The sequence below is a fragment of the Sarcophilus harrisii genome, chromosome 4 (genome assembly GCF_902635505.1).
Source record: "Sarcophilus harrisii chromosome 4, mSarHar1.11, whole genome shotgun sequence".
Lineage (NCBI taxonomy): Eukaryota > Metazoa > Chordata > Mammalia > Dasyuromorphia > Dasyuridae > Sarcophilus > Sarcophilus harrisii.
In genome coordinates this window covers 165659724-165685174 of record NC_045429.1, presented here as the reverse complement: position 1 = coordinate 165685174, position 25451 = coordinate 165659724, and the positions used below count along the sequence as shown (strand labels likewise).

Sequence of the window (25451 nt, the reverse complement as noted above, 5' to 3'; positions counted from 1 at the left end):
AAAAAACACAAAAAGTAAAATTTCTATTAGTTATAAAAAGTCCAATCACATTTACCAAAAATGTTTAAATGAAAGATTTTTTTCTAATGTTTGGAATCTTAAATTGATGTTTACAAATAAATTCCCCAAACAGGTTTCATGGGGTCATTGGGTGGGGGAAGTAGGATATAAAAAATCTTGTTATTACTACTTCTTCACTGTATAGCCATGATAAAAATATCTAAGACTTTATATCATCTACTGAGGCAGAGCAAACGTGCCTCAGAAATAACTCTAGAAGAATTATATAGATTTTCTTTTCTGAGACAATTGGGGTTAAGTGACTTGCCCAGGGTCACACAGCTAGGAAGTGTTAAGTGTCTGATACCAGATTTGAACTCAGATCCTCCTGAATTCAGGGCTGCTGCTCTATCCACTGCACCACCTTGCTGCCCTGTATTATATAGATTTTTGACAAGAAATTCTAAGGCTTGAATAAATGATACTGGATGGCAGTAGTACTTACCATCATTATCAAACAAATTAATTATTTAATAGTCAGGCTTTTTTCTGACTGGGAAGAGAAAGATTCTTTTGGGCCTCAGGATATTCCTTCAACGAACTAGGATATTGAAGCCAGTAATTCAAACATTATGGGTTTAAAAAAAACTTACTAACTTATGTTAAGTACTGTGAATTTTTGTTGTTGTTCTGACTCGTTGTATCTATCATGTCATGTCTGATTCTTTGTGATCTCATATGGAATTTTCTTGACAAAGATATTGTAGTGATTTCTCATTTCCTTCTCCAGCTCGTTTTACAAATAAGAAAACTGCGGTAAACAGGATTAAGTGACTTGCTCAGGATCACACAGCTAGTCTGAGGCTGGATCTGAACTCAGAAGATGAGTCTTCCTACTCTAGGATCAGCATTGTATGCACTATATACTGCAATACCCACATTATATTCAACTGAATATGAAAGATGTCTGGATACACATATAGTTAAGAAAGATTAAGCTAACCCAGATATTCTTTTCTGAAAAAGTAAATTCCACCAATTATATCTCCTAAAATTACCTGTAGAAAGTATGATGCTCCACACACACTTTCCATAACCTTTTAGCAGCCCGGTGGTTTGGCAGTTTAAACCCAATGGTGCTCTCAAATTGTTCCAGCTGGAATGAATCCACAAAACAAATTAGCACATTTAAAAGTTCATTACTGACCAGTACCAGGGCTTCTAGGTTTTTATGAGTAGCAATTCTTCTTTCGTGAGGAAGGAAAAATGCTGGTTTCCACATAATAGAAATATTATACTAGATGAATGTTTTGTGCATTATAATAATAACATAATTTTCTATTTTCATATATGTATAAACCTACTCAAATAAGTTTGTAACATTTCAGTGTCCCCTAGAAGTTATCAATCTTTTCACATAACTTTCCTATTGATGTCTTTTTTAATTACACAGTAATAGATTTAGAGAAAGGATTAACATAGGGGAAAAAAAAACATTTTAGGGAAATGAGCAGCTGTTCATTAGATTTAAATTATTGTAAGAAAGAAGTCAATTTAAATATGAAGATCTTGTTTACTATAAAAATAATTAAAACTAAGAAATACATAATTAACTGATTAAAGACATTAAGGAAGACTGATTCCACATTGCTCACCTCTGCTGGCCTGACTTTAATATAGAAGTTACTGCGCTTGTAGGAAATTTTCAGGATTTTAGGCCAGGCAAATCGATTAATTCTGAGTCTGTCCTTATAAATAAGCAGTCCATTAGCACATACACCCAGCTTGATGTCCACACCTTCTGAATCCTACCAAACACAAAGTATCAAATACTGATTGATAACAACAACAAAAATAGCAGTAATAATAATAGCAATATCTAATATTTGTATCATTCTTTCAGGTTTGTAAAGTGCCTTTATAAACATTATCTCCTTTAGATATACAGTCATTTGGTTAACTAGCTTTTTAAAGCCAAGAACAGAAATGGTGATTTTTTTTTATAGATTTCACCTTAAAATAACAGCAAGAACAGAAAAATAGACTGAAATTGTAGAAAACATAACATATCCTAGGAATCTATCGATTTTCAAGGATCATATTTTATTTTTCAAGGAGCTGATGTAATGCAATCTCAGCCCTCAATACTTTTTAAGAGGCATATAATAAGTGAATTATTGAAATTCTTTGTAAGGGTTAAGGGACAAGAATGGAATGAAGGGGATTAGAGGGTGTTGGAATATACTAGTCTACCATGGCAGGATAGTAAAAATGACTCTAAATTCAAGTCGTTTTGGTAAAGGGTTTCTAGTGTCTTTTTTTTTTTCCAACTATCCAATGAATCATTTTGGCTGACAGGTATGAGATGATCTCAGTATTACATTCTGCAAAAACAATCATTCATTCCAAACTTCCCTTCAAGGCAAGCTGAGAGTTGCAATTTCCCCTCGTGTAATGGAATCCCCAAATCCTTCCAAGCAGGTGACTAGTATTATAAGTGCTGACATCCACTTGTCATTATAACATTCCTTTGGCTGGCACATTTTAAAGGTTTGAAAACTATTCTTGAGTTCACTAACATTGCCTTCCTTTTCCAAACAAAAGTTTCAGAGGGAAGCCAATCTGAAAAATCTGTCTGCCAGGAGGATTTAAAGGTAGAAAAAAAATTAAGACAAAAATGAACATGTCATATGTAACTCGCTAACAATTCCAATATTATATGAGATACAAGACATACAATCCTGTAAATACATAGTTCATGATTACTTCATAAAGCAATAGAGACTTAGATTTCATTAAAAAAAACAGACTGAACCAAATTACCCAGAGCCATCACATATTCAAAATCAATTAGTGACATGATACATGTTGTATTTGGTACAATATAAATACAAAATGAACTAAATCCCCAAACTATTACTAGTCTCAATCTTAATCCAATAAATTAAAATTCATATTTCAACCTGACATTGAAAAAAACTTTTTGTTTGTTTTAAAAAATAGAGGAGGGTAGGGCATTTCATATTTATTGATTGCTAAATGTTTTCTCTTCAATTATACTTCTATAATTCATATACATCGTTAAAATGCACTAAACTATCCATCTGAGTAGTTTTTTGGTGTTGTGTGTGTGTGTGTTTTTTTTTTGGAGAGGGGGAAGGAAGGAATTTAATCCATATGGTGTTTTCACATTTTTTCTGGCAGAAAATTACTAAGAAATCCTAGAAATACTCTGAGCAGGGATAAAAGAGAAGACTCTGTACAAAGCCATTTGGTTCCAAACTAGGCTGCCAAAAATTATTCACTGGGACCACTGAAGCAAATGATTATATAAGCAAATATTAAGTTCTTACTCATATTTTAAATATTTAAGATCTACTTTTAAGAAGCTTCTTCCAATGAATGTAAACTGTCTGCATTTTTGTTTTTCTTCCCGGGTTATTTTTACCTTCTGAATCCAATTCTTCCTGTGCAGCAAGAGAACTGTTTGGGTTTTAACACATATAGTGTATCTAGGATATACTGTGACATTTAACATGTATAGGAAGGACTCCTTGCCATCTGGGGAAAGGGATGGAGGAAGGGAGGGAGGGAGGGGGAAAGTCAAAACAGAAGTGAGTGCAAGAGATAATGTAAAAAAAATTACCCAGGCATGAGTTCTGTCAATAAAAAGTTATAATTATGAAAAAAATTAAAAAATAAAAAATAAAAAAAGAATTAGAAAGGAGCTTCTTCCAGTCTTGCTGACATCCACTCTACTACACAGACTATCATCTCAGGGAGCTCTCTGTCCTGCAACTTTCTAAAGTACTTTTAGTATCTTTTTGTATACGCCAGATCACAAGTTACATAACAGTAGAAATTGTATTTTGCATTAACTTTACTTCTTTCCCAAAATCTAGCATGGTGCTCTGACCATAACAGGTATTCAATGCTTGTTGAATGAAGGGATAAATATGGTCTCATCACAAATAAGAAAGCAATCCTTTTGTGAAGGATTGTACTATACCATTTCCATATGAATTCAGTATATTGAAAATGTCCAATATGATGTTATTTGACTTATTAATAAGGATTATTTAATTTCAGGTAAACTTCCTTTATTTCTGTTGACCTTTGGTGGTCCTATAAACTATTATTCTACGTTAATAAGTGACTTTGGGAGGTAGGAACTGTTAGAATAAAAGGGAATAAAGAAACAACTTAATGAAATGAAGTATAAAGGAACCCCTAAGCACTCTATACATGTTCATTTTTAGTTTCTACAAATTAAGCCCTAGTATTCTTGTATTTGTTTTCTTCACACACCACACTGACTCAGGTAAGAAAGAGAAAGATTAAGGCCCACCTTTAAAAACAAAAATTTACAGGGAAGAGGTGGTCTGTCACAAGGCAAGTAGGAATCAAACTTTTATATAGATTTGCTTAAATGTCTTCTTTCCCATACCTGGAGATACAACTCTCATTTTTTTTAAGTTAGAAGTTTTTTTTTTTAATCCTATAAAGAAAAGAGGCTCTTCTATAGGACTGCAAATGTAAAATTGGAAGGCAGATGTTTCCCTAAGTTTACAAGTGAAGATAGCGGGGCCTAAAGAGGTAGGTCACAGTGCTACTAAAAGTAGAGATCAAATCCAAATCCTCAGATTCTAAGTTTATTACTCTTTCCACAGTTCTATGATGCTAATTCACAATATCCAGAAGCTCTTTAGAGAGCACTTATATCTGTGATAATGATGATTACTTATTTTTGACCTCTGATCTAACTGTAGAGCAAAGATAAGGGCTGGGCAAAAGGCAAAGGCAGCCTCAAATAGGCAGGAATGATACAAGAACTGGAGTCATAAGAACTTACCAAAAAGAGAACCAGGAAAAATGAATTTGGAGGCCAGTGATAAAAGAATACTGGGGGCTTGCAGCAAAGGAACAGATGTAGAGAAAACATGATTTAAAGTAAGGAAATATGATAGAACAAGGGAGAAGAAAGAGGAAAGTGATTTGGTCCCTTCTAAATACTATGGCCACTCAGAAAAACAATTTGAATAGGGAAGAGGAAAAAGAGGGAGGAGAAAAGAGAGGGAGAAGGAGGAAAGAGGAAGGAAGGAGGAAAAAGGAAAGAAGAAGGAGAAAGAGGAGGAGGAAAAGGAGGAAGAAGAAGAAGGAAGGAGGAAAAAGGAAGAACAAAGAGGATAAAGAGGAATAACCTGCTTATTTTACTTTAAAGCTCAAAACCCTTTGTCTCTTCAAACAATAACCTAAGGAGTGGGGTGCTACATTATATATTAGCATGCAGTTTCTAAAATGGATTATGTGGCAAAGATGATACAAGGTAGTAATGGATGATGTTGTAAAAGGATTGTCAGTGGAATTACAAAATAATACAATCATTAAGGAAAATAATTTGTAACTCATGCAAGAAAAGTTATTAAACTCAAATACCTGATTACTGGATATGTATTCTCAAGGGAAAAGGGGAGAGGGAGAGAGACATAGGTAAGGAAGAACTGGAAGAAGAGAAATAAGGCAGGAGAGGAAGGGAGGAACAGAGAAGCTTAGCTCTGTGTGTGTGTGTATATACATATATTTATGTTTATACATATTATACATACATATGTTTATATACATATATGTTTGTATGTATCTATATACATACAAACACACTTATCAAAAGCATGGGAAAAACAAGTACTATAGGATTGGATTGCAATTGTAAAAAATGTAGTTTAAGAATGTAATGCAACATCATTTTGTTATTTAGAGATGATAAATATGAGGAATTCAGGGAAGCATGAGAAAACTTGCATTAAATTTATGCAAGGTCAAGTAGAACAGAACCAAGAAACTAATATACACAATAAATACAATAAGACAAATAAAAACCAGATGAAAACAGAGAAATTGTAATGATCAAATTCAGATTTAGAGAATAGATGATTACACCAAATGGTGGATGATTAGAGAGGTACTAACATGATCTCAGATAAAATCATTGTATTGGCTGGTTTTGCTTAAGTGTTTTTTTTTTTTTTTTTTTTTTGGTTGCTGTTGTTATAAGGAAAGGTTCAATAAAGAGCTGGATGTTAAATCCAGAAATACCTTTTTTTTTTTTTTAAGAACATCACAGTCATAACAAAACTTAAAACAAACATATTTACAATAAATACCTTGGCATGATGTAGATCTACACCATACATGGAAAGTCTCTTTGCATTTTCTAAGAACTGAGAATCAGCTTGTGCTGGAGATAAGCCCCTAAGAATCACGAAGAATAATATTATTTTATAAATAGGAAAAAATGTGAATAAAATCTATGATCAAAAACCTTTCCAATTTTATAAAAAACATATAAATAATGTTTTCCCTATCCTTTAACCTTCTTTCCCTTTAATATGACACCTTAAACATAGTTTTAATTTTTATTGAAAAAAAAAAAAAAAGACCATGCACCCAATTGCCTGAAGAAGCTGTTTTAGTTTTGCCTTAGGAAAAACAAAATTTCATTAAGTCATCCAAGTCCAACTTAACTGACTACTTTTTTTTTAAACTCTGTCCCAGGAAAACAAATTCCAAAGCCTTAACTTTATTCTCAATTAGATTATTTGATAACAAACTTAGTCATTGATATCCCAAAGCAAGATCACATTAATTTTTTTTAAATTACAAATAATTGATAAATTAGTGAATGTGTATTGTTCGAGATACGTTTTCAGTAGCTAAGTGCTCTTTTGAAGCTAATTCTGAAGAACAAATTTAATATACCTGATAAAGTTAGAAAACATGAAACCACTATATAAATGAGGTTATTGTTATTATAGATACATCATAGGTAAATGAAATTCAGGATTCTATATAACTTAAATAAATGCCAGTGTTATTTACCACAGATTATTCTCTTTGCTGAAGTGTACTTTAAAAGCAAAATAAAAAACAAAACCAGAAAAACCTACAATTTTTTTCAACTCTTCTAGGGTTACAAATCTTCAATTCATAGCATTCCTTATATTTGAAAGAATCCATTAATATATACTGATATACAGACTACCTCATTTGGGGAGAACAACACATTTTCCTCCTATAGAATTCTTGCTGATGTCCTCTTTTCATAGATCCTCCACAGAGATCAACCAATTGTTGGAAGTCTTCAATTTTGTGGAAATTTGGGGGCTTGCCCACAAATTGGGGGGCTATTGGGGAAATTGGGCTTGCCAATCTATTATTTCTTACTCCAAGACTGGTCCAACCTCCTTTTCCAGTGAATAGGCTTTCTCTATTCTGTTCCATATTTTTATAATACTCAATGTTGGAAATATGTAGTGACCTTTCACCCAATATGTACCTCACTATTGACTCTTTTAACTTCAATTTTGATTCTTCTGAAATTGTGATGCTCTAAGACTCAGAACACATGACATCAATGGGGAAAGATTTGCTTTAAAAGGAGAGGTTTTCATACCAGGTAACCATTCAGGATCATTAAACACACTGGATAAATTCCCAACTGCAATCCAGATGGATTTCCTCTTCCTACTCAATTATCCATCTATCATGCCTGTTTCAGATATGCATATCAACATTCCTAATCTCCTTATTCATTGGAAAGAACATGTAACTCCATGATACATGACAACTGTTGAAACCTATTTATTGTTTAATGTATGGATTATTAGGGCAAGTTCTTTTAAGTACTCGTGGATATTATAAGGAAAGCACTATATCATTCTGGGGTTGATAGTTACAATATGCAACACAATATCAATTGCAAAAATGGATCATTTGGAAAACTCCACCATGTTCTACAATGATTACGTCTTCTATTTGGATTCATTCTCCATGACTGTGGAAAAAAATCTGTTAGAATTTATCTCCCTTTGCCATGTTTACCTTGATGTTAATTATTATGCAGAGGTATCATTTATCAAACAGTCTTATAAAATCTTAACAAATGCATGAAAGATTTCTTGCTTCAGTCTTTAAGACAAATCCAACCAACTCATTTTAAAAATATTTTGGTGGTGGTGTTCCAATTTAATTTGTTTCCTTTGTAGTCCTGTGTATTTTATTTTATACATTTAAAAAGGTTCAAAGGCTAATTCATTAGTCTGCCAAGGGAGAAGAGGTTGATGGAGGACCATGACAGAAAAAAGATGAATATGTGCATAAGTCTACATTTTACTCCAATTGAAACATATTTAATTTTCTTTTTAAAATTCAGAAAAAAATAAGCACATGGTGACCTTATAAATCTACATCATTCAGCCAAATAGGTAACTGTAAAGATATGAGCTCCTGCAAAAAAAAAAAAGAAAGAAAAAAAAAGAAAGAAAAAAAAAACTGAAATAACCCGCCTTTTTCTTTTTTCATTTTCATTAAAATCCTTATTACATGTATAGATCATTCTCATTCTCAGATTTTATAAAGATGAGAAAGTAGGGACATGGATCAGAAGTTATTGATATTTTCTCAATTTTTTGTTAGGGGGTAGTATCTCATCCAAATTATCTTTTGTTCTTGGTTATGCACATTATAAGCACTGAAAAATAAGGTGGAAGCGTGTTCAACAAAGTGTTGTTTCTCGTTGCATTCAGACATATAGTAAAACCAACTCTTTGGTGTGACTCTCCAAAAAGAGCCAGTGAAGAATTTTTTTCTTTCAGCTACAACTTCCTTTTGTCTTCTGGTTTCATTGATCACAGGCATATCATATTGATTCATTTCTTATAAAAGAATACCAATTGGCTAGTCACAGATCTTACATTTGGAGCATCTATAGTAAATTATTATTGTTTTCCTAAAAGTTGAGCTTTATTTTCTACTATTCCACAATCACTCTAGGAACAAAAGAAAGGTTATCATTTGCCTTTGCCATTCCCAAATAATTCATCATTTAATGGCTGGTCTACTGAGATGAATCCTCTATTTCATGAAATTGGTCTTGGAATGAAGTCTATATCCATATCATCTAAAACCTTTCAAACCATGAAATAAACATTAGGTTCTGCCTGAAGTTATAATTTAGTTAACATCTTCAAGGACCGAAGGTCAAAAATTCAAGGCAGTAAGGCAAAACTTTCCTTAGGAATCTTTATAGCTGATTTTCCTTGGCCAAGACAGAAGATCATCAAATATATACTGGAGTCATTTATGTTTCATTATGTCACATCCATTCCCATCCAAATGGAATGTTCATAATCTGTCTATTTAATAAATAATTTAAAATTAAATACTTACTATTGTTAATAAGCATAATTAGTGGGTATATATAAATGAATACATAAAATACAAGAAGAAATGCAGTTAACTTTTTTCAAAAAATAAAAATTCATTAACCTTTTTTTCTCCATTCATTAGGAGTTGGTCAGATAGTCTTACCTTAAGACATTCGTAGAGTGGTTATCCTAAGGTAAAATGTAAACATTCTGCCAAAATATCCCATTTGTCAGTAATTAGATGTTAAGCTAATCCTATGCAAGTAGAATTAACCCTAATCATTCTCTCTCTCCAGCACAAAAGTGAACAGACCTATGAGTTTTGTGCAGCTCTACTACTTTCTCTTCCATCTCCTTAGTTTGATTGGGAGCAAACTGAAATTCACTGATGTAATCGCTGCTGTGTTCCTCTGGGTCATAGTCACCAAGCTCAGCTTGCAGTGTATATGAACCAAGGAGAGCATGAGTCACAAAAGAACAGGGTAGGCGTCCAGAAGCAATATCCTGTCGAAGCTGAAGGCACAGGAAATATCTATGGGGGGAAAAGAAAATCACTTATTTTCACAGTACTACAGAGTTCTAATAATATTCTCCAAATATCACAATATTAAGAACACATGTTCATAGTAAAGTGAATATTTTTATGACAAAACATCAATTTGACAAAGCTTATATTTCATCATGAGTGTTTGGCCTACAGATCGTACAAGCTATATGTGCATAAAATTAACAAAATGCAAACTGTAAAATTTCATTATATACAGCTGATACTACAGTTTTAAAATCTTTATAAGTTTGTTCAATTAAATATAAAAATATTTGTTTTTTTTAATTTTGATTCTCTCATTCTCTTCCCTCCTCTCTGAGAAAGTAAGCAATTTGATACAGATTATACTTATGTAATCATGCAAAACATATTTCCATATTAGCCAAGTTGTAAAAGAAAAGAAAAAGAAACTTTATTTAAAAAAAAAACCCTAGATCTCCATTCAGACTCTATCCATTCTTTCTCTAGAGATAGATAGCATTTTTTTTCATCATAAGTCCTTTGCAATTGTCTTAGTTCATTGTATTATTGAGGACAGCTAAATCATTCACAAATGATCAACATACAATATTATTATTGCATATGATCTTCTCCAGCTTCTGCTCACTTCAGTTTGTATCATTTCATGTAAATCATTATATGATTTTCTGAACCCCCCCTTGCTTATTTTTCTAATGGATGCTATGCTACATATGTGAGATATCTTTTGAGTGTGCCTTATCTCCAACTACCTCCCACCACCACCTTTGGGTGTTACTACTAAATTGGTGCCACATGAACATTTAATTCAGTCCCTACAGAGGGAGGGAGGAAGGAAGGAACTACACCAACATTAATCTAGCTAGCACATTTATATATTGTGTCTGCAAATTCACTAACATCTCTCAGATGTCAGCCACCATTCCTTCCTTACTTTCTTTGTCTCCATTCAGTTCAATCCTCCTACTTCTCATTCCCTTTCCTCTTCAGCTTTCACAAAGGCTTCTCCCTCTTCCCAGGAAAGATAAAACTTCCTCTTTACCTTCCTTTTCCCAACTTCTTGTACTAACAGGAACGTCCCTGTCTCTAAGGCTCTATAGACAATTCTTACTGCTCTGTATTTCATATCCCTGATATATTATGTAAAAGGAGAAGCTGGTATATCCTGTGCCACTCACAGCAACTTCTAGACTTTCCCAAGTCAGAATCCAGGTGCTATGAATTATTGGTTTTCAAGTAACTTCCTAAGAAAACAACATCTGACTCAATTTTTCTCTTTCCAATCTAGTTCCTGCCCTCATAGTTTAAAACTCTTATATGTTAATATATACTGAACAAACACCCCAAAACAAGCTGGTTTCCCAGTTCAAACAACTCAATTCCCAGAGACTACTAACTTCACTCTATCCTAAGCTACCCTTAGTGTCACAGAGATCATCAAAATGTAATGATCTAATCAATGTGACCCTCTTCAGTTCTAAACTAGGAGATCCCCCTTTTTTAAATTAAAAATTTCATTCCTTTCCTTCTCTTCTGCCTCATTTTCCTAAATTAATCACCTTTCTTTTTTCCCTCTACTACTTCTCATCCCTCTATTTACCACTATTGTCCCAGTCAATTACCCTTACTATAACCTCTTTTAAAAAAAATAATAATTATTATAACCCTATATATATAATGGGTCAGAACTCTGAAACCAGGATTCTTACAAGGTGTTAACTCAGTGAAATTGATAAAACAATAGTTATCTAGTTTAGCATGGTGATTAATAGTTCTCTAGTTCATATATGTACTTAGGACTTAATATAATTCTACAAGATTCACACCTACAATGATGTAATTATAATAGCATATATAAACTGGGACAAACTCAGCCAGAGACGTTCACTCCATCTCTCAACACCTTGGTGGCTGGCCTGTTCTCCTGCTTCCTCCACTGAGCCAAGGCCAGTCTGAAGAGCCTCCAGAAAGCTAGCCAAACCCCAGGGCAAGGAGACAATAAAGAATTTGGACTTTATCCCTGGCTATTCTCATGGTGATTACTTTGCTGAAACGAAGGCGGTCCAGAGACTTCAAGAAAACCAACCAGAACACTACACCTATAGTTAACCATTTTGAATGCATATTGTTCTCTATGTTTTGACTCACAATGCAGCACTCCTCAACCACAGAATACTTTCATGAGTTACCTATTATTCCACTAGAAACAATACCCACTGAAAGTTCAGAATATCCAACCAGGTTCTCACTATTGTAAAGCAAAACACTTATTTTTCTTTGTACTGGATCCATTTATTAAACTATTTATTAAGTACCATCTAGATATATGGCACTTTGATAGGCACTGAGGATAAAAATCCCCCAAATAAAACAAACAGACAGCAAGAGAGAATATATAAAAGGAAATAAAATAAGAATGGAAGGTTGGTGGCAGGCAGCAAGAGAGAATATATAAAAGGAAATAAAATGAAATAAGAATGGGAAGGTTGGTGGCGGCCATATTGTAAACAGCTTTAAATGCCAGAAAGAGATTATATTTTATCAGACAGACAATGGAATAGACATTTGAGTACAGGAGTAGTAGAATTAAATTTATGATTTAAAAACATCAATGTGAAAACTATGTGAAAGATGGATTGTAGAAATTCTAGAGATTGGAAGCATAAAATCTAAGAGGTGAAAGGGATTTAAATTAGAGGTCAATCTCTGTCAATGAAGAAGAGAAAATAGAAATGAAAGCTATTGTATGGAGGTAAGATTGAAAAGACTTGGCACATGACTTATATGGAAGTAAGGGAAAGGGGAAGAATGACTACATGTTTATAAACCAAGATTTCTGAAAGAATAACTATACTTGAGCAGAAATAAGGAAGCTTGAAGAAAGGATGGGTTTTGGAAGAGAATATGAGTTCTATCTTAAACATGTTAGAGGTCTGCAGAATGCTCAGGTGGAAATGTTTAGCAAGCAATTGATAATAAGAGCAATTCAGAAGATAGATGATATAGGCCAGAATATTGTCTATCAACAAATATTTATTAAGGGCCTCCTATCTGCCTAACACTGTGCTAACCCCTAGGAATATAAAAAAGAGGCAAGAAGCTTACAATTTGTATATTAACTTTATTACTGCTACTACCAGATTAACAGCAGATGCACCTTTTCCCTTCATTTCCTGAATAATCTTATTCATGATAGAGCAATAAATATTTGTTGGGTGAAAACATTAATATTTCAATTAGAGTGTATTTGTTATTATTATCCTAAGCTACTATGCAAGGAACAATCCCTTTCTTTGCCTGATTCTGCATATTATTCACTCACTATAAAGACTTTGTCCCTAAGGAAAAATGATACAATTTCAAAACCTTCAGTCCTTCACAATTTTCCTGTTCCTATGTGATTCCTATAAATCCCTTCACAATCACAATCTTGGTATCATTGTTGCAATTCTACATTTAGTCCACTACTTTTCTCTGTAGTTTCCAGAGTTATTCTTTCCTCCTTTCTTATGTCTACTCAATAAGCAGTTATTAACAATTAGATGCTAAGCACAGATCCACATTACATGCAAAGACAAAGAGAAACAGGAGGTGGAATATTGCGTACAGGGAGAATCATCAAATAGTCCAATCCAAACATTTGTATGGCTTATAAAAATTTCACACAGACGAAATCATGTTTATAAAGAACAATTCTGAGTAGGCAGTCACCATCCTCTTAACCCCACCTTCATAAAAGCTTTCTAAATTGCTGGATTCTGTCCATATTCAACATGTCATTCCCATCCTATAAAAATGTACTGAATTTAGAGAGGTGCCAGGCACAGGTGACGCACAGGTGTGCATCATAAAGAAGGTGTGATCTATACTGGAAAAAACACAGATAGATCTATGAAGCATAGAATCTAATAATTTAACAAAGGACAAATAAGAAAGTAACTCCTTTCAGGACTACACAGACCTTGCCCAATAAACCAGACCTTCAATGTACCATTCAGGATTATAACTCTTTTAATTGCTGACATACTTGCTTTTCAAGCCCATTTACATGAAGACCCAAAGCACTCTCTGATACTATAAAATTACTAAAACTAAGACATTTTAATCCCCCAACAATTTACAGCAGGGAGTGTGTATGTATAGAGCGTGTGTTGCTTTACAGAGCCTAATTAAGGTCTATTATTTAAAAGCACTCTTGCTTAGAAGCTCTGTATTCTATGCATGTCAGCCTGTCGGATTCAATGCTCCAACAGCTTACTATGCAGTTAAAAAGGCCATTATTTACTAGCTGAAGCAAATTCAGATCAGAGTTGGATTAGTAATTGTGCATCTCTCCCTACTTCAACTACAAGCCCAAAAAGTCAAGATGCATAGCCTTCTACATACTCCTGGAGAGGAATACACACACACACACACACACACACACACACACATACACACACACACACCAATATCTGACAGCAAAATGAAGTAGGAATATGCTTTAGTAAATTGTATCAAATGAATCTACAGTGAATTTGTAAAGCTATCTTTTTTTTTTTCTAAGACCCACAGGCAAAAGAAGATTAGAAAGCAATTGTTATATAAGACTAGCTCTCCCTGTACAATTTTTGCCATGTGTAAAGTCTCAAAAACAGCTGATTTATGCTGCTACAGACACATCTACACCATTCACAACTATAATGATAAATTCTCATGTAAGTCAAGACCAAATAAAAACGTTGTAACCCTTTTCTTCTCTAGCAGAGAAATGATATCAAGAGACTGATATATAGCTCCTCTCTGTCTTCCAGCCTTCCAGGAATGAGGGATAGCCAGAGAAAATGCCTGGAGCTGAGACATGTTTGTGGAACAGCCAATAGGATCAGTGTCCCTAGATTATGTGTCAGGGAATAACATGTGAGAAGACTGGAAAGGTACAAAGTGGGTTATGCTATGAAGAACTCTGAATGCCAGAAGACGCTGTATTTGTTCCTGGAGGTAAAAGGAAGCCAATGAGTTTATTAAGTAGAATCCATGCTTGGACATGTATTTTAGGAAAAATCACTTAAGTGCCTGAAAGGAGAATGGACTAGAATAGGGATAGGTAGACCAACTATTCATGAAATGATAAGGGCCTACACCAGAATGGTGGCAGTATCAGAAGAGGGCATATATAAGAGACATTACAAAGGCAAAATTGATAGGCCTTAGCAACTAGATTAAATACGTGGCAGGTGAGAGAGTAAGGAATTAAAGATAATACTCAGTTTTCAAACCTGATGGGCTGGCAGGATGGTCTGGCCCTCTATGGCAGGGGTCCTCAAACTATGGCCAGCAGGCCAGATGCGGCAGCTGAGGACATTATCCCCCTCACCCAGGGCTATGAATTTTCTTTATTTAAAAGCCCACAAAACAAAATTTTTGTTTTTACTATAGTCCGGCCCTCCAACAGTCTGAGGAACAGTGAACTGGCCCCCTATTTAAAAAGTTTGAGGACCCCTGCTCTATGGTAACAGAGAAGACCAGAATGGGGGTAGGATGAAGGGGGGTAAAGATAATGAGTTTGGCTTCAAAAATAATGAATTTAAGATGTTTATAGGACATCCAGTTTGAGATGTCTGAAAGGCAGCTGGAGAAGCTGGCCTGGAAGTCAGCAGAGAGCACAGCAGATACAGAACACACACAGCTGTCAGGAAGAACTACATTCACGTTCCATGTCTAACATATACTTGTGATGTGAGCCTCAACAATTCATTTAACCTTTCTTTCAATGCACCAGGCAATTCTCTAAGAGAGTAGAAGGAGTTTCCTCACTGGGAGTTCCCTAAGAACTGGAATAAAAGGCCTAGACATTGTATTTGTGTTTTTGTGTGTGTGCATGTGCACACACACACACACATAATATATATATATATATATATATATACATATTATACATACATATACATACATATATACATATTATACATACATATACATATATTATACACATATATATACATATACATACATATATATACATACATACATATATATACATATTATCTAAAATATATTTATACAGATAATTGAGATTGATACATGTTACCAACTCTTTGTGACTCTATTTGGAGTTTTCATGGCAGAGATATTAGAACGGTTTACCATTTCCTTCTCCAGCTTATTTTACAGATGAGGAAACAGAGGCACAAAGGATTAAGTGACCTGCCCAGGATTATATAGCCAGTAAGTATCTGATGTCAGATTTGAACTCAGGAAGATGAGTCTTCCTGACTGCAGACCTGACACTATATACATTGCACCACCCAGCCACCCAACACACATAACACACATAAATACATAAGTACATAACACCTGACTTCAAATCCTGTATTCTTCTACTATATCAAAACAAGATATACTTTATTTATGGAATTGTAAAAATGACTTATATTGCATAATTTTTAAAATAAGCTTACCAGAAAGAAGAAACTAAAAGGGAAGGAAAAATTACTGAGAAAGATAAAGTAATTTTCCCCCTTCCCTCACTGTTAACTTTTTTAAGCTACTGAAAACTGATGAAAATCCATCCTATCTAAATCTCCAGAAAAACAAATGTTACAACCTTCCCTGATCACCATCTTGTCAAATTGCAAGTAGATTAAAAAATTAGAAAATAATAACTGGTCCATAGATCTCTGAATGATCATATGGCAGATATCTAAATTACTATCTCTCTCCACTGATTTTCTCTTTTATAGGATTAAAAAAAAAAAAACACCTAATTTGAACCATTCCTGGCCTATAACATACCACTAGAATATAGGTAATAATATTTTAATTTTGCAATAAAAATCACTGCATTACCAAAAAATAAACCTTTGAATATTTTTCTTGATTAAAAGTCTGGCAAAAAAAATAACAATCTGTAATATCAGCTTTGAATTTATATTCAGGAATACAATGAATGACACTATATAGCAAAGAAAGACAAAGTATAATAATAAAAAAGAGAAAAATTTGTTTTTTAAGGCTTTAAGATGTTCAACAATTTAAAAATATTTATTTTATCTTATGTTTCAAAGAAATCTCAGAATAAAAGTATCTATTACAAAGTTATCTTTTTAAAAAATGTTCCTGAAATGATTCTTAATTCTCTACTACACAGAATTAAACATGTTCATTCTTTACTTTGAAATTGAAATTTATTTAAAAATGCAAGTACCTGGTGATGTCTTCAGTCAGTTGTGAAGGATCAGGAGGATAAAATTTCACATTAAATGTGAATATCCAGGGAAGATCTGTAATGATTAAATAGCAGGTTCATTAACAATGTCAATGATCAGAAGATAGATTTCCTTTTATGACTTCCAAAGAGAAGGGAAAAGTCATGTAAGAATTACAACTTCAATTCTAAATACTTCATTAAGCCAAAATATGAATACCATTTACAAAAAAGTCTCAGAACCAAACAAGAAACAATAGTGGTACTTAGAGTAACTTTATTAATAATCTGTTTTGACTTATGTTAATTTATCAGCACTTCTCTAAGATTTCTTATGACATGACCAACAGAATGATTTCAGAAAGGTCTGGAGAGACTTACACAAACTGATGCTGAGTGAAACGAGCAGGGCCAAGAGATCATTATATACTTCAAAATACTATATGGTGACCAATTCTGATGGACCTGGCCATCCTCAGCAAGGAAATCAACCAAATCATTTCCAATGGAGCAGTAATGAACTGAACTAGCTATGCCCAGAAAAAGAACTCTGGGAGATGACTAAAAACCATTACATTGAATTCCCAATCCCTATATTTTTGCCCGCCTGCATTTTTGATTTCCTTCACAGGCTAATTATACAATATTTCAGAGTCCGATTCTTTTTGTGCAGCAAAATAATGGTTTGGTCATATATACTTATTGTGTATCTAATTTATATTTTAATATATTTAACATCTACTGGTCATCCTGCCATCTGGGGGAGGGGGGAGGGGGAAAGAGGGGAAAAATTGGAACCAGAGGTTTGGCAATTGTCAGTGCTGTAAAGTTACCCATACATATAATTTGTAAATAAAAGGCTATTAAAAAAAAAAAAAAGATTTCTTATGACAACCTGGTATGATCTTAACATGATTTAGAAGTATTTGTAGGATATAGATTCTAGAACTTTGTTCTTAAAAAAAAAATCTGAATGGGTGTGATCACCAGATGCCACATTTTGCTTAAGGACTAGGTGAGAGATTAAAGGGGGGAAGAGAGAAAAGAAAAAGGGGTTCTGAGATTTCCAAAATATTGATGAGTAAAACCATTCTGGAAATAACAAATGACCAACATGGATGTCTAGGAAAGAGGTTTCTAAAAAAGCCTAAAATAGGGTATAAAACTTAGAATATGAAAGCAACACATTTAAATGCCACTTTAGCCACTTACTAGTTGTATGATCCCCAGCAAGTTATTTAATATGTTTGTATCAATTTTCTCATCTGTTAAATGGGGCTAATAAAAAGTCATTAATTTCCCAGAGTTGTGAGGATAAAATATTTAACTGGCATTACAAACCTGCAAATGATATATAATTGTTAATGGTGGTGGTGATGATTTCAGTGAGGATGATATCAATGATGATGATGATAAAGAAGTTCAGAGAGAATAGAACAGAGGAAAAAGAGGTGAGGTGAAGAAGAAATAATGTATAAAAGAAGGGATTCTAACAGTTCAACAATAATTCAATGTGTGGGTTCTACTTATGGCAACTATCTTCCTCAAAACTAAGCTAGAAATGGCAAGCTACAAATCTTTTTGGAAAAAATATTTTCAATAGACAAAAAAGGTATCCTACCAAATTCCTTTTACAACACTAATATGTTTCTGATATCAAAACCAGGAAGAGCAAAAACAGAGAAAGAAAACCAATTTCTCTAATGAATACTGTTATAAAATATTTAAATAACTATCTGTATTGGTTGCATTATCTGTAATGGGGATAAGCTAGAAAATTTCCCAAATAAGATCAGAGTGAAACAAAAATATTCATTATTAGCACTATTGTTCAATATTATACTAGAAATTTAGCTATAATAATAAGAGAACAAAAAGAAATTGAAGGAATTAGAACAGGAAACCAAAATCTCAAACTCATTGTAATCCCAGGGGAGTTACCATCTCTCAAAGCTCTAGGCAGCTCTCTAAGACTATAAGTTGTCAATGACTGAATAAGTTATAGGAATTTAGATTAAATTAATTAATTTATTAATTTTTGCTATATATTTGCTATAATAGCACAATCAATCAATCAATTAATGATAAATTAAACTAATTAGATTAAAATTAGTGTTAGAATACTAACTATGCTGTGAAAAATGATACTGAGGATGGTTTCAGAGAATTTGGGAAAACGTATGAAGTAATTCAAAGGAGAAGAAGGAGAATAATTTATAAAACAACAATGTTGTAAAGACAGAAAACTCTGAAAGACTTAGGAACCAGAAGCAATATATGACCCACCGTGATCCTAGGGGACTCATGATAAAATATGTTACTCACAACTTAGTAGACAGATTCATAAACTGAAATGACCAATGAAGAAATCTGTTTTGCTTGACTATACTTATTTCTAACAGGAGTTTTATTTTTCTAACAATCTTGATGGGCAGAGGTGGTGGGAGAGAGAGAAGGAAAGTTTTATTTTCCTTTTTCTTTCTTTTGTTTGCAAGGCAATTAGGATTAAATGACTTGGTAGGGTCACACGGGTTGTAAGTGTCAAAAGGCCATATTTGAACTCAGATGAGACTCCAGGCCCAATACTCTATCCATTCACTGTACCACCTTGCTGGCACTAAGAGTTATCTTGATTGAAAAAGATTTATTTTTTTAAAGGAAAGTCAGTATATTTGCCAAGGGGTAATGTGTGTAGAAAGTCTACAAAAAGTACAAAGGAAGAATCTTGGGATGCCCTCTTCCCATATATATTTAAGGGAGGGGAAGATAAGACACCACTAAGGATATACAAGAGGAATAAATAAAAAGATAGAAGTAGGAGCAACAGATGAATCTAACTACCATCTGAATCCAAAAATCAATATTGCACAAAATTCAAGGAAATAAGGACTAAGGCGAGAGGGGAAAAAAGGGAGTGTCAAGCAAAATCCGAAAGTCATCTCTTTCTCAAACCCAGAACTTCCTTCAGTGTCACTATCCTCTCTCTGCAATGTGGATGACATCAAATAAGAAAAAAAAGCAATTAGCAGTGAAAATAGATGTTTATTAGATACTATAAAATCAATGGTACGATGAAATAGTAATCAGGGTTTTTTTTTTTTTTTTACTATTTATGCTTGAGACAGCATATATCAAAAACAGAGTTCAAAGAATTTACTATTTTAAGGAACTTAAGACACTTAAGTCCAAAGGGATAAATGCAAAGTTCAACCAATGTATTATGAGAAATGTTTTTAATGTTAAAGTATATGCTAAATCCTATATATATATATATATATATATATATATATATATATATATAGGATTTAGCATATACTTTAGATAGATATACAATTATCTTGCTGCACAAGAAAAATCAGATCTCGAAAGAAAGAAAAAAAAACTGAGAAGGCAAACAAAAATACATGCAAACAATAACAGAAAGAGTGGAAACGTTATGTTGTGGTCCACACTCATTTCCCATAGTACTTTCTCTGGGTGTAGCTGATTCTCTTAATTACTGAACAACTGAAAGCTATGAAAAATTTAAGGAGAAACGCCATCCAAATTAACAGTTATCATTCACACCTGTTCCAAGTGAAGGAGTAATTGGATCAGAGTACAGAATTATTATTTCAATACTCTAAATGAGAAGATATGACTCTTGAGTCATGATGGTTGCAATGAAAAGTAAAAATACAAGAAAATTTGCTAAGCTCAAATCAATAAAGAGAAGACAATGTGACATACAGGGGAAAAAATACTATATTTAAAGTCATACAACTTCCATTCAAATCCTATCTTTCTCTTTTATTAACTGTGTGATCTTTTCAAGGTCTATTTCTTCACATAAAATCAGGGTATTGGATGAAAGTATGTCCTTTTAAGCTTCTAACTCTAATTTTCTTTGAGCTCTAACTCTAATTTTCTTTGAGCTCTAAATCTGTGATCCCAAATAGGAACTGGCAAAAAATCACATGTTTGAGAGAAGATGAGTTAAAGAAAATAAATAAGCTCATATAAAGGAGCATATACAGAATTGGAAGTTATCTTGAAGCCTTCTAGTTCAATATGCTTATTTTAAAGATAAGGAAAATAAGTTCCATATAGGTTAAAGTATTTTCCCAAAGTTACACATGTAATAAGTGAGAGAACTCTTCCCTGAGGAAGAGGAAGAATGTGAACTCAGGTCCTCTTATTCTAGAAGTCATTGTCTCCAAGATTACAAGATAACTGGGAAGAAGGTAGTTATACAACAAAAATGGAGAAAGGGAGAATGGAAAGATAAAAGACTGAATTGGGAATTGAATAAAAGTTCAGTTACAAACATACTTGTTTGTTAAAAATATTAGTGGACAATTCATGTAGAACTATCTAAAAGACATTAGGAAATACTCTACCAAATTTCTTCAAATAGCTTGGTGCTAGGGATATAGATTTGGGGCATATCTGCATAGATATTATAAATGGAGTATAGCACAGTAAAAAGCAATGACTTTGGAGTGAGGAGACCTGGGTTCAAATTTTGCCTCTCTGTGCCCCAGTTTTCTCACTTATAAAAATGATGTTGTCAAATTAAAAAGCCTCCCAGATTCATTACAATTCTAGATCTATGTGAGCCTATAAATCATAGCAATAAGCATCTTTCAACCACAGAAATAAAAGAATTTGCCAAAGAAAATTATGTGTAGAAAAAGTAAAAAGAGGCTAGAAGATATGCTTTTAAGGGAGTAGAGAAATGAGCAACCAACAAAGGGAAGAAAAAAGGAACAGTAGAAAGGCTATCATGAGAATATATTGTCATGTAATCAAATGGAGGAGAATATATTAAGAGAATCAAAGGTCCAAATCAAGGAGAATAAAGACCTGAGGAGAAAAAATATCATGCATGATCTGAAATTCAATGCTGAGTGCCAATTCTAATATTAGTATCAACAAGAGAATTGTTCAATACTCCTCAAAAAGCTAAAATATGAATGGGGGTGGGTAGAGAAGCATTAAACAGTGTAAGATGATTTCATGAATTGAGTAATAGCTTTTAAAGAAAAAAGACTAGTCATAGTTTGAGATAGAAGAGAAGCCACAGGCATGAAAATAAAGTTCACACTGAAGAGATGGTAGGCTTAAATGAAAACAGTAACAATCAATAAATGAGATGGAAAGCAATTAAAGTGATCAGGTGCAGGTTAGAATTTGAAGGGGGTTTGGTGTGGAGTTGTTTTGTGTTTTGGTTTTTTGTGGTTTGTTTGCATATTCAATGAGCAGAAGAGACAGTAAGATTCACTCAAATCTGATATTTCTGAAACTTTTCTTGAAGATAAGTAGGTTTTCAGAATCAGGGATGAAAGATAGAGAAAAGTTAGTAGTTTTTAAAGATTAACAAATTTCAGTCAGCCAATTAGCATTTATTATGTCTTACTGTATGCCCCTCTCCCCCCCCCCAAAAAAAAAGAAAAACACTTTTCCTATCATGGAGGAACTCACATTCTAATAGGAGGTAGTATATGTACAGACACAATGTAAATCGCAGGTAATCTCAGCAGATGGTAATAGTGGAGTTGGAGAGGGGGTATCTGAATGGGGATGCACACCAACCAGGAAAGGCATCTCAAACAAAATCGTATTTGAATTACATTTTGAAGGAAGGCAGGAGTCAGAGATGAGGAGGAAGAACATTCTAGACTGAGGTGGGAAGATAGAGAATCATGTGAAACATCAAAGAAGCAATGAAGAACAAAAAATCCAGTACTGATTCATCTAGGACTTAAATGGAGTAAATATTGTAGAATACGGAGATGACTTTGAGTATCATGATAACTTGTTTAGGAACTAAGACAGAGCTGAAGTGAAGATAAAGTCTTAGAAAGACAAGCCAAGAAATTTGAGAAGAATCAAAATCCCCACTTTGAAAGGTTAGCTGAAGGATCCCAGGATTATTTAGAGCAGCAAATAGAAGATTTAAGGGTGAAACAAAACAGCTATTTTATTAGTATTTAAAGTACTGACATTTGGAAGAGATTAGTTTTGCTTTACTTAGTTCCAGGGGACAGAATTATAAGGAATGGGTAGAAAATTTAACTCAGGTATGAGTTAATATTTTCTAATCATTGTTGCTATTGGTTCAGTCAGTTTTCATTTATGTTTTACTCTTCATGAACCCCAACCCCATTTGAGGTTTTCTTGGCAAAGATACTTGAGTGGTCATATTTGAGTGGTCTGTCATTTTCTTTTCCAGATCATTTTACAGATGAGGAAATGAAGGAAAACAGTTAAACAATTTGTCCAGGGTCATACAGTTAGTAATTTCTAAGGCCAAATTTGATCTCTGGAAGATCAGTCTTTTTGACTCGAGATCCAGCACTTTTATCTACTACATCATGTAGCTACTCAGAGGAACAAGTTGTTTAGAAGTACAGTAGAGCAAGTTACTTATGACTAAAGATCTCTGAACAGAGACTAGATGTCCCCTTGCCAGAGATATTACAGAGAGAAGTCCTATTTAGGATACAGGGTACTAAGTGATGTCAAGGGCATAAAAGACAAATATCCTAAAGAAAATTTCCATTCCTTGCTTACAAAGCATCCAATATTTAACCAGAGCCAACAACCCAAATACCAATATCCAGTGCCAATCAGATGCCTCTAAAACTTAAAAGTGGCTGATATAAAAGTGTTCCTGAAGTACTCAATCATCTCATAATTGGGAAAAGGATGATGTCAGCATACCTACACACCTCATAGATAGAATGTGTTTCAAAATTTATGCACAGTAAAAGCCTCATTAATTTCTGAAACTTTGTAGTAATTCAGACCAGTGAATGAACAAACATTCACTTTGATACTAATTATGATAAAATGTTTACTAATAAAATTAATAGGATGACACTGGATGACATGAGGATTAATGAAACCTATTTTTTTCTCTAAAGTAGTGTTAAGCACCAAAAACCTCAGAAGCGTTCTCTTATTTTAAGAAAATTATGTCAACTCCCAAATCATCCTCTTCATTAAAGCAGGTTTCTAATCTATGTAAAAAACTACACGCACAGTCCTGAAGCTCTTTTTATCTTCAACAGTAGATCATTTCTTTAGTGGCCTGTCTACAAAAAGAAACATTGGAAATATCTTAATTTTCCTGGAGTATGAATTATTAAAGTAAGATCATAGTTCCTATAAAACTCTAAACTTGCAAATCTTAATATTCATTTTCTCACTTTCAAGGGGCATATCATCATATCAATATAATGTTAGTGAATTAATGAAGTGATGAAAACAAACTGATAATTAGTTAAGCATTCTGGTGGATTGAGACACAGCAGAAATTGAGACACAGAACCTTTCTCAAGGCTCTAGATTTGTATCAAACTCAAATGAAAAACAGAAGTCACTGAATTGTTAAAAAAAAAAAAAAAAGTGCCTGGTGGGCACAAATTTGATTTAGAAAACCACATATTAGATTTTACTGTATTTTTATTTGTTTTGTTAAATTTTGTTAATTGTCACATTTGGTTAAACTTTAATCTGGTTCAGGATTCCTGGAGGGTGTTATGGGTAGTAAAACTGACATTTATGCTCTAAATAAGCTGCAAAAGAAGATACTAGTCTTTATTAGGAGTTTCCTCAACTGAAAGTTCCCAATACCAGTGGAATTACATATTTAGTTTCTGTCTTGATCTCTATTCCTACAGCTGTTGAGGGAAATTTTTTTAAATCACCTGAAGATTAAAACAGAGCCAGGTTTTCCTTTAAAATAATTTCCCTCAGGATCGTTCTCCTCATCCCCCGAATTTTCAATTGTCCTTGCCAAACTGTAATTGAGAATTTCTGTCTTGTTAATACTAACAGAGATTTAATAATTTTCCCAATTTAGGGGGTAAAAAGTTCTTGGGGAAGAATGGAAGAAGATGGAATATAATATAGCACTCTCAAATCAATACCAAGCAAGATCTCTCAAAATGTGGAATACTGATTTTAATACCCTAATGCCATTATCAAAAAACAAGACATCATTTAAATGTTTGAAACATGCTACAGATGGAAAGATATTCCCACAGTGTGGCAGTCAAAGGGCTTTACTTCTAGAAGTATAGTAAAAAAGAGTTCTTGATTCAAAGAACCTAGGTTCAAATCTCCCTCTCCTCTTAACAACTGTGTGGACCAGGAGCAAATTCCTTAAAACCTCACAGGCTCCATTTTCCTCCTCTAAAAATGATGTCAAGGGGACAAGATGACCTCTGAACTTCCTTTAATTTCTAGATTTATAACTGTGGTCTAGCTGTTCAATCTCTTTGCCTATCAGCTTCCTTACCTGTCAGAGGAATAGTGTGCCTGTATATGTCTGTCTGTCTTTCTCTATATGAGTGTATACACATATATACATCTGTGTATGTGTGTGCGTGTATATATGCCTGTATGTATACACACACATCTGTGCGGTATAGTCTATCTCCTTTACCTATCTAAAAATTAGCCAAATTGCTACTTTGCTCTGTGTGGTCTAACAGACCTTTCTGTTTCTAGACATATCCCTAACTTGATCCCTCAGCTCTCTTTCTTG

The 25451-nt window shown here is 33.5% G+C and overlaps 1 protein-coding gene across 21 annotated transcripts in view; it reads right to left on the bottom strand.

Annotated features, from left to right (window-relative positions):
* Nucleotides 1–25451, bottom strand: part of EPB41L2 (erythrocyte membrane protein band 4.1 like 2) — a 281401-nt gene that overhangs the window by 67885 nt on the left and 188065 nt on the right. For all 21 annotated transcript variants that reach the window (XM_031964261.1, XM_031964262.1, XM_031964266.1 and 18 more), the window contains exons 6-10: nt 16916–16991; nt 9517–9735; nt 6162–6249; nt 1656–1808; nt 1059–1156 (exon numbers count right to left, since the gene is read on the bottom strand). In XM_031964261.1, coding sequence (XP_031820121.1) covers nt 1059–1156; nt 1656–1808; nt 6162–6249; nt 9517–9735; nt 16916–16991 — 634 coding nt within the window. The remainder of the gene's footprint in view (nt 1–1058; nt 1157–1655; nt 1809–6161; nt 6250–9516; nt 9736–16915; nt 16992–25451) is intronic.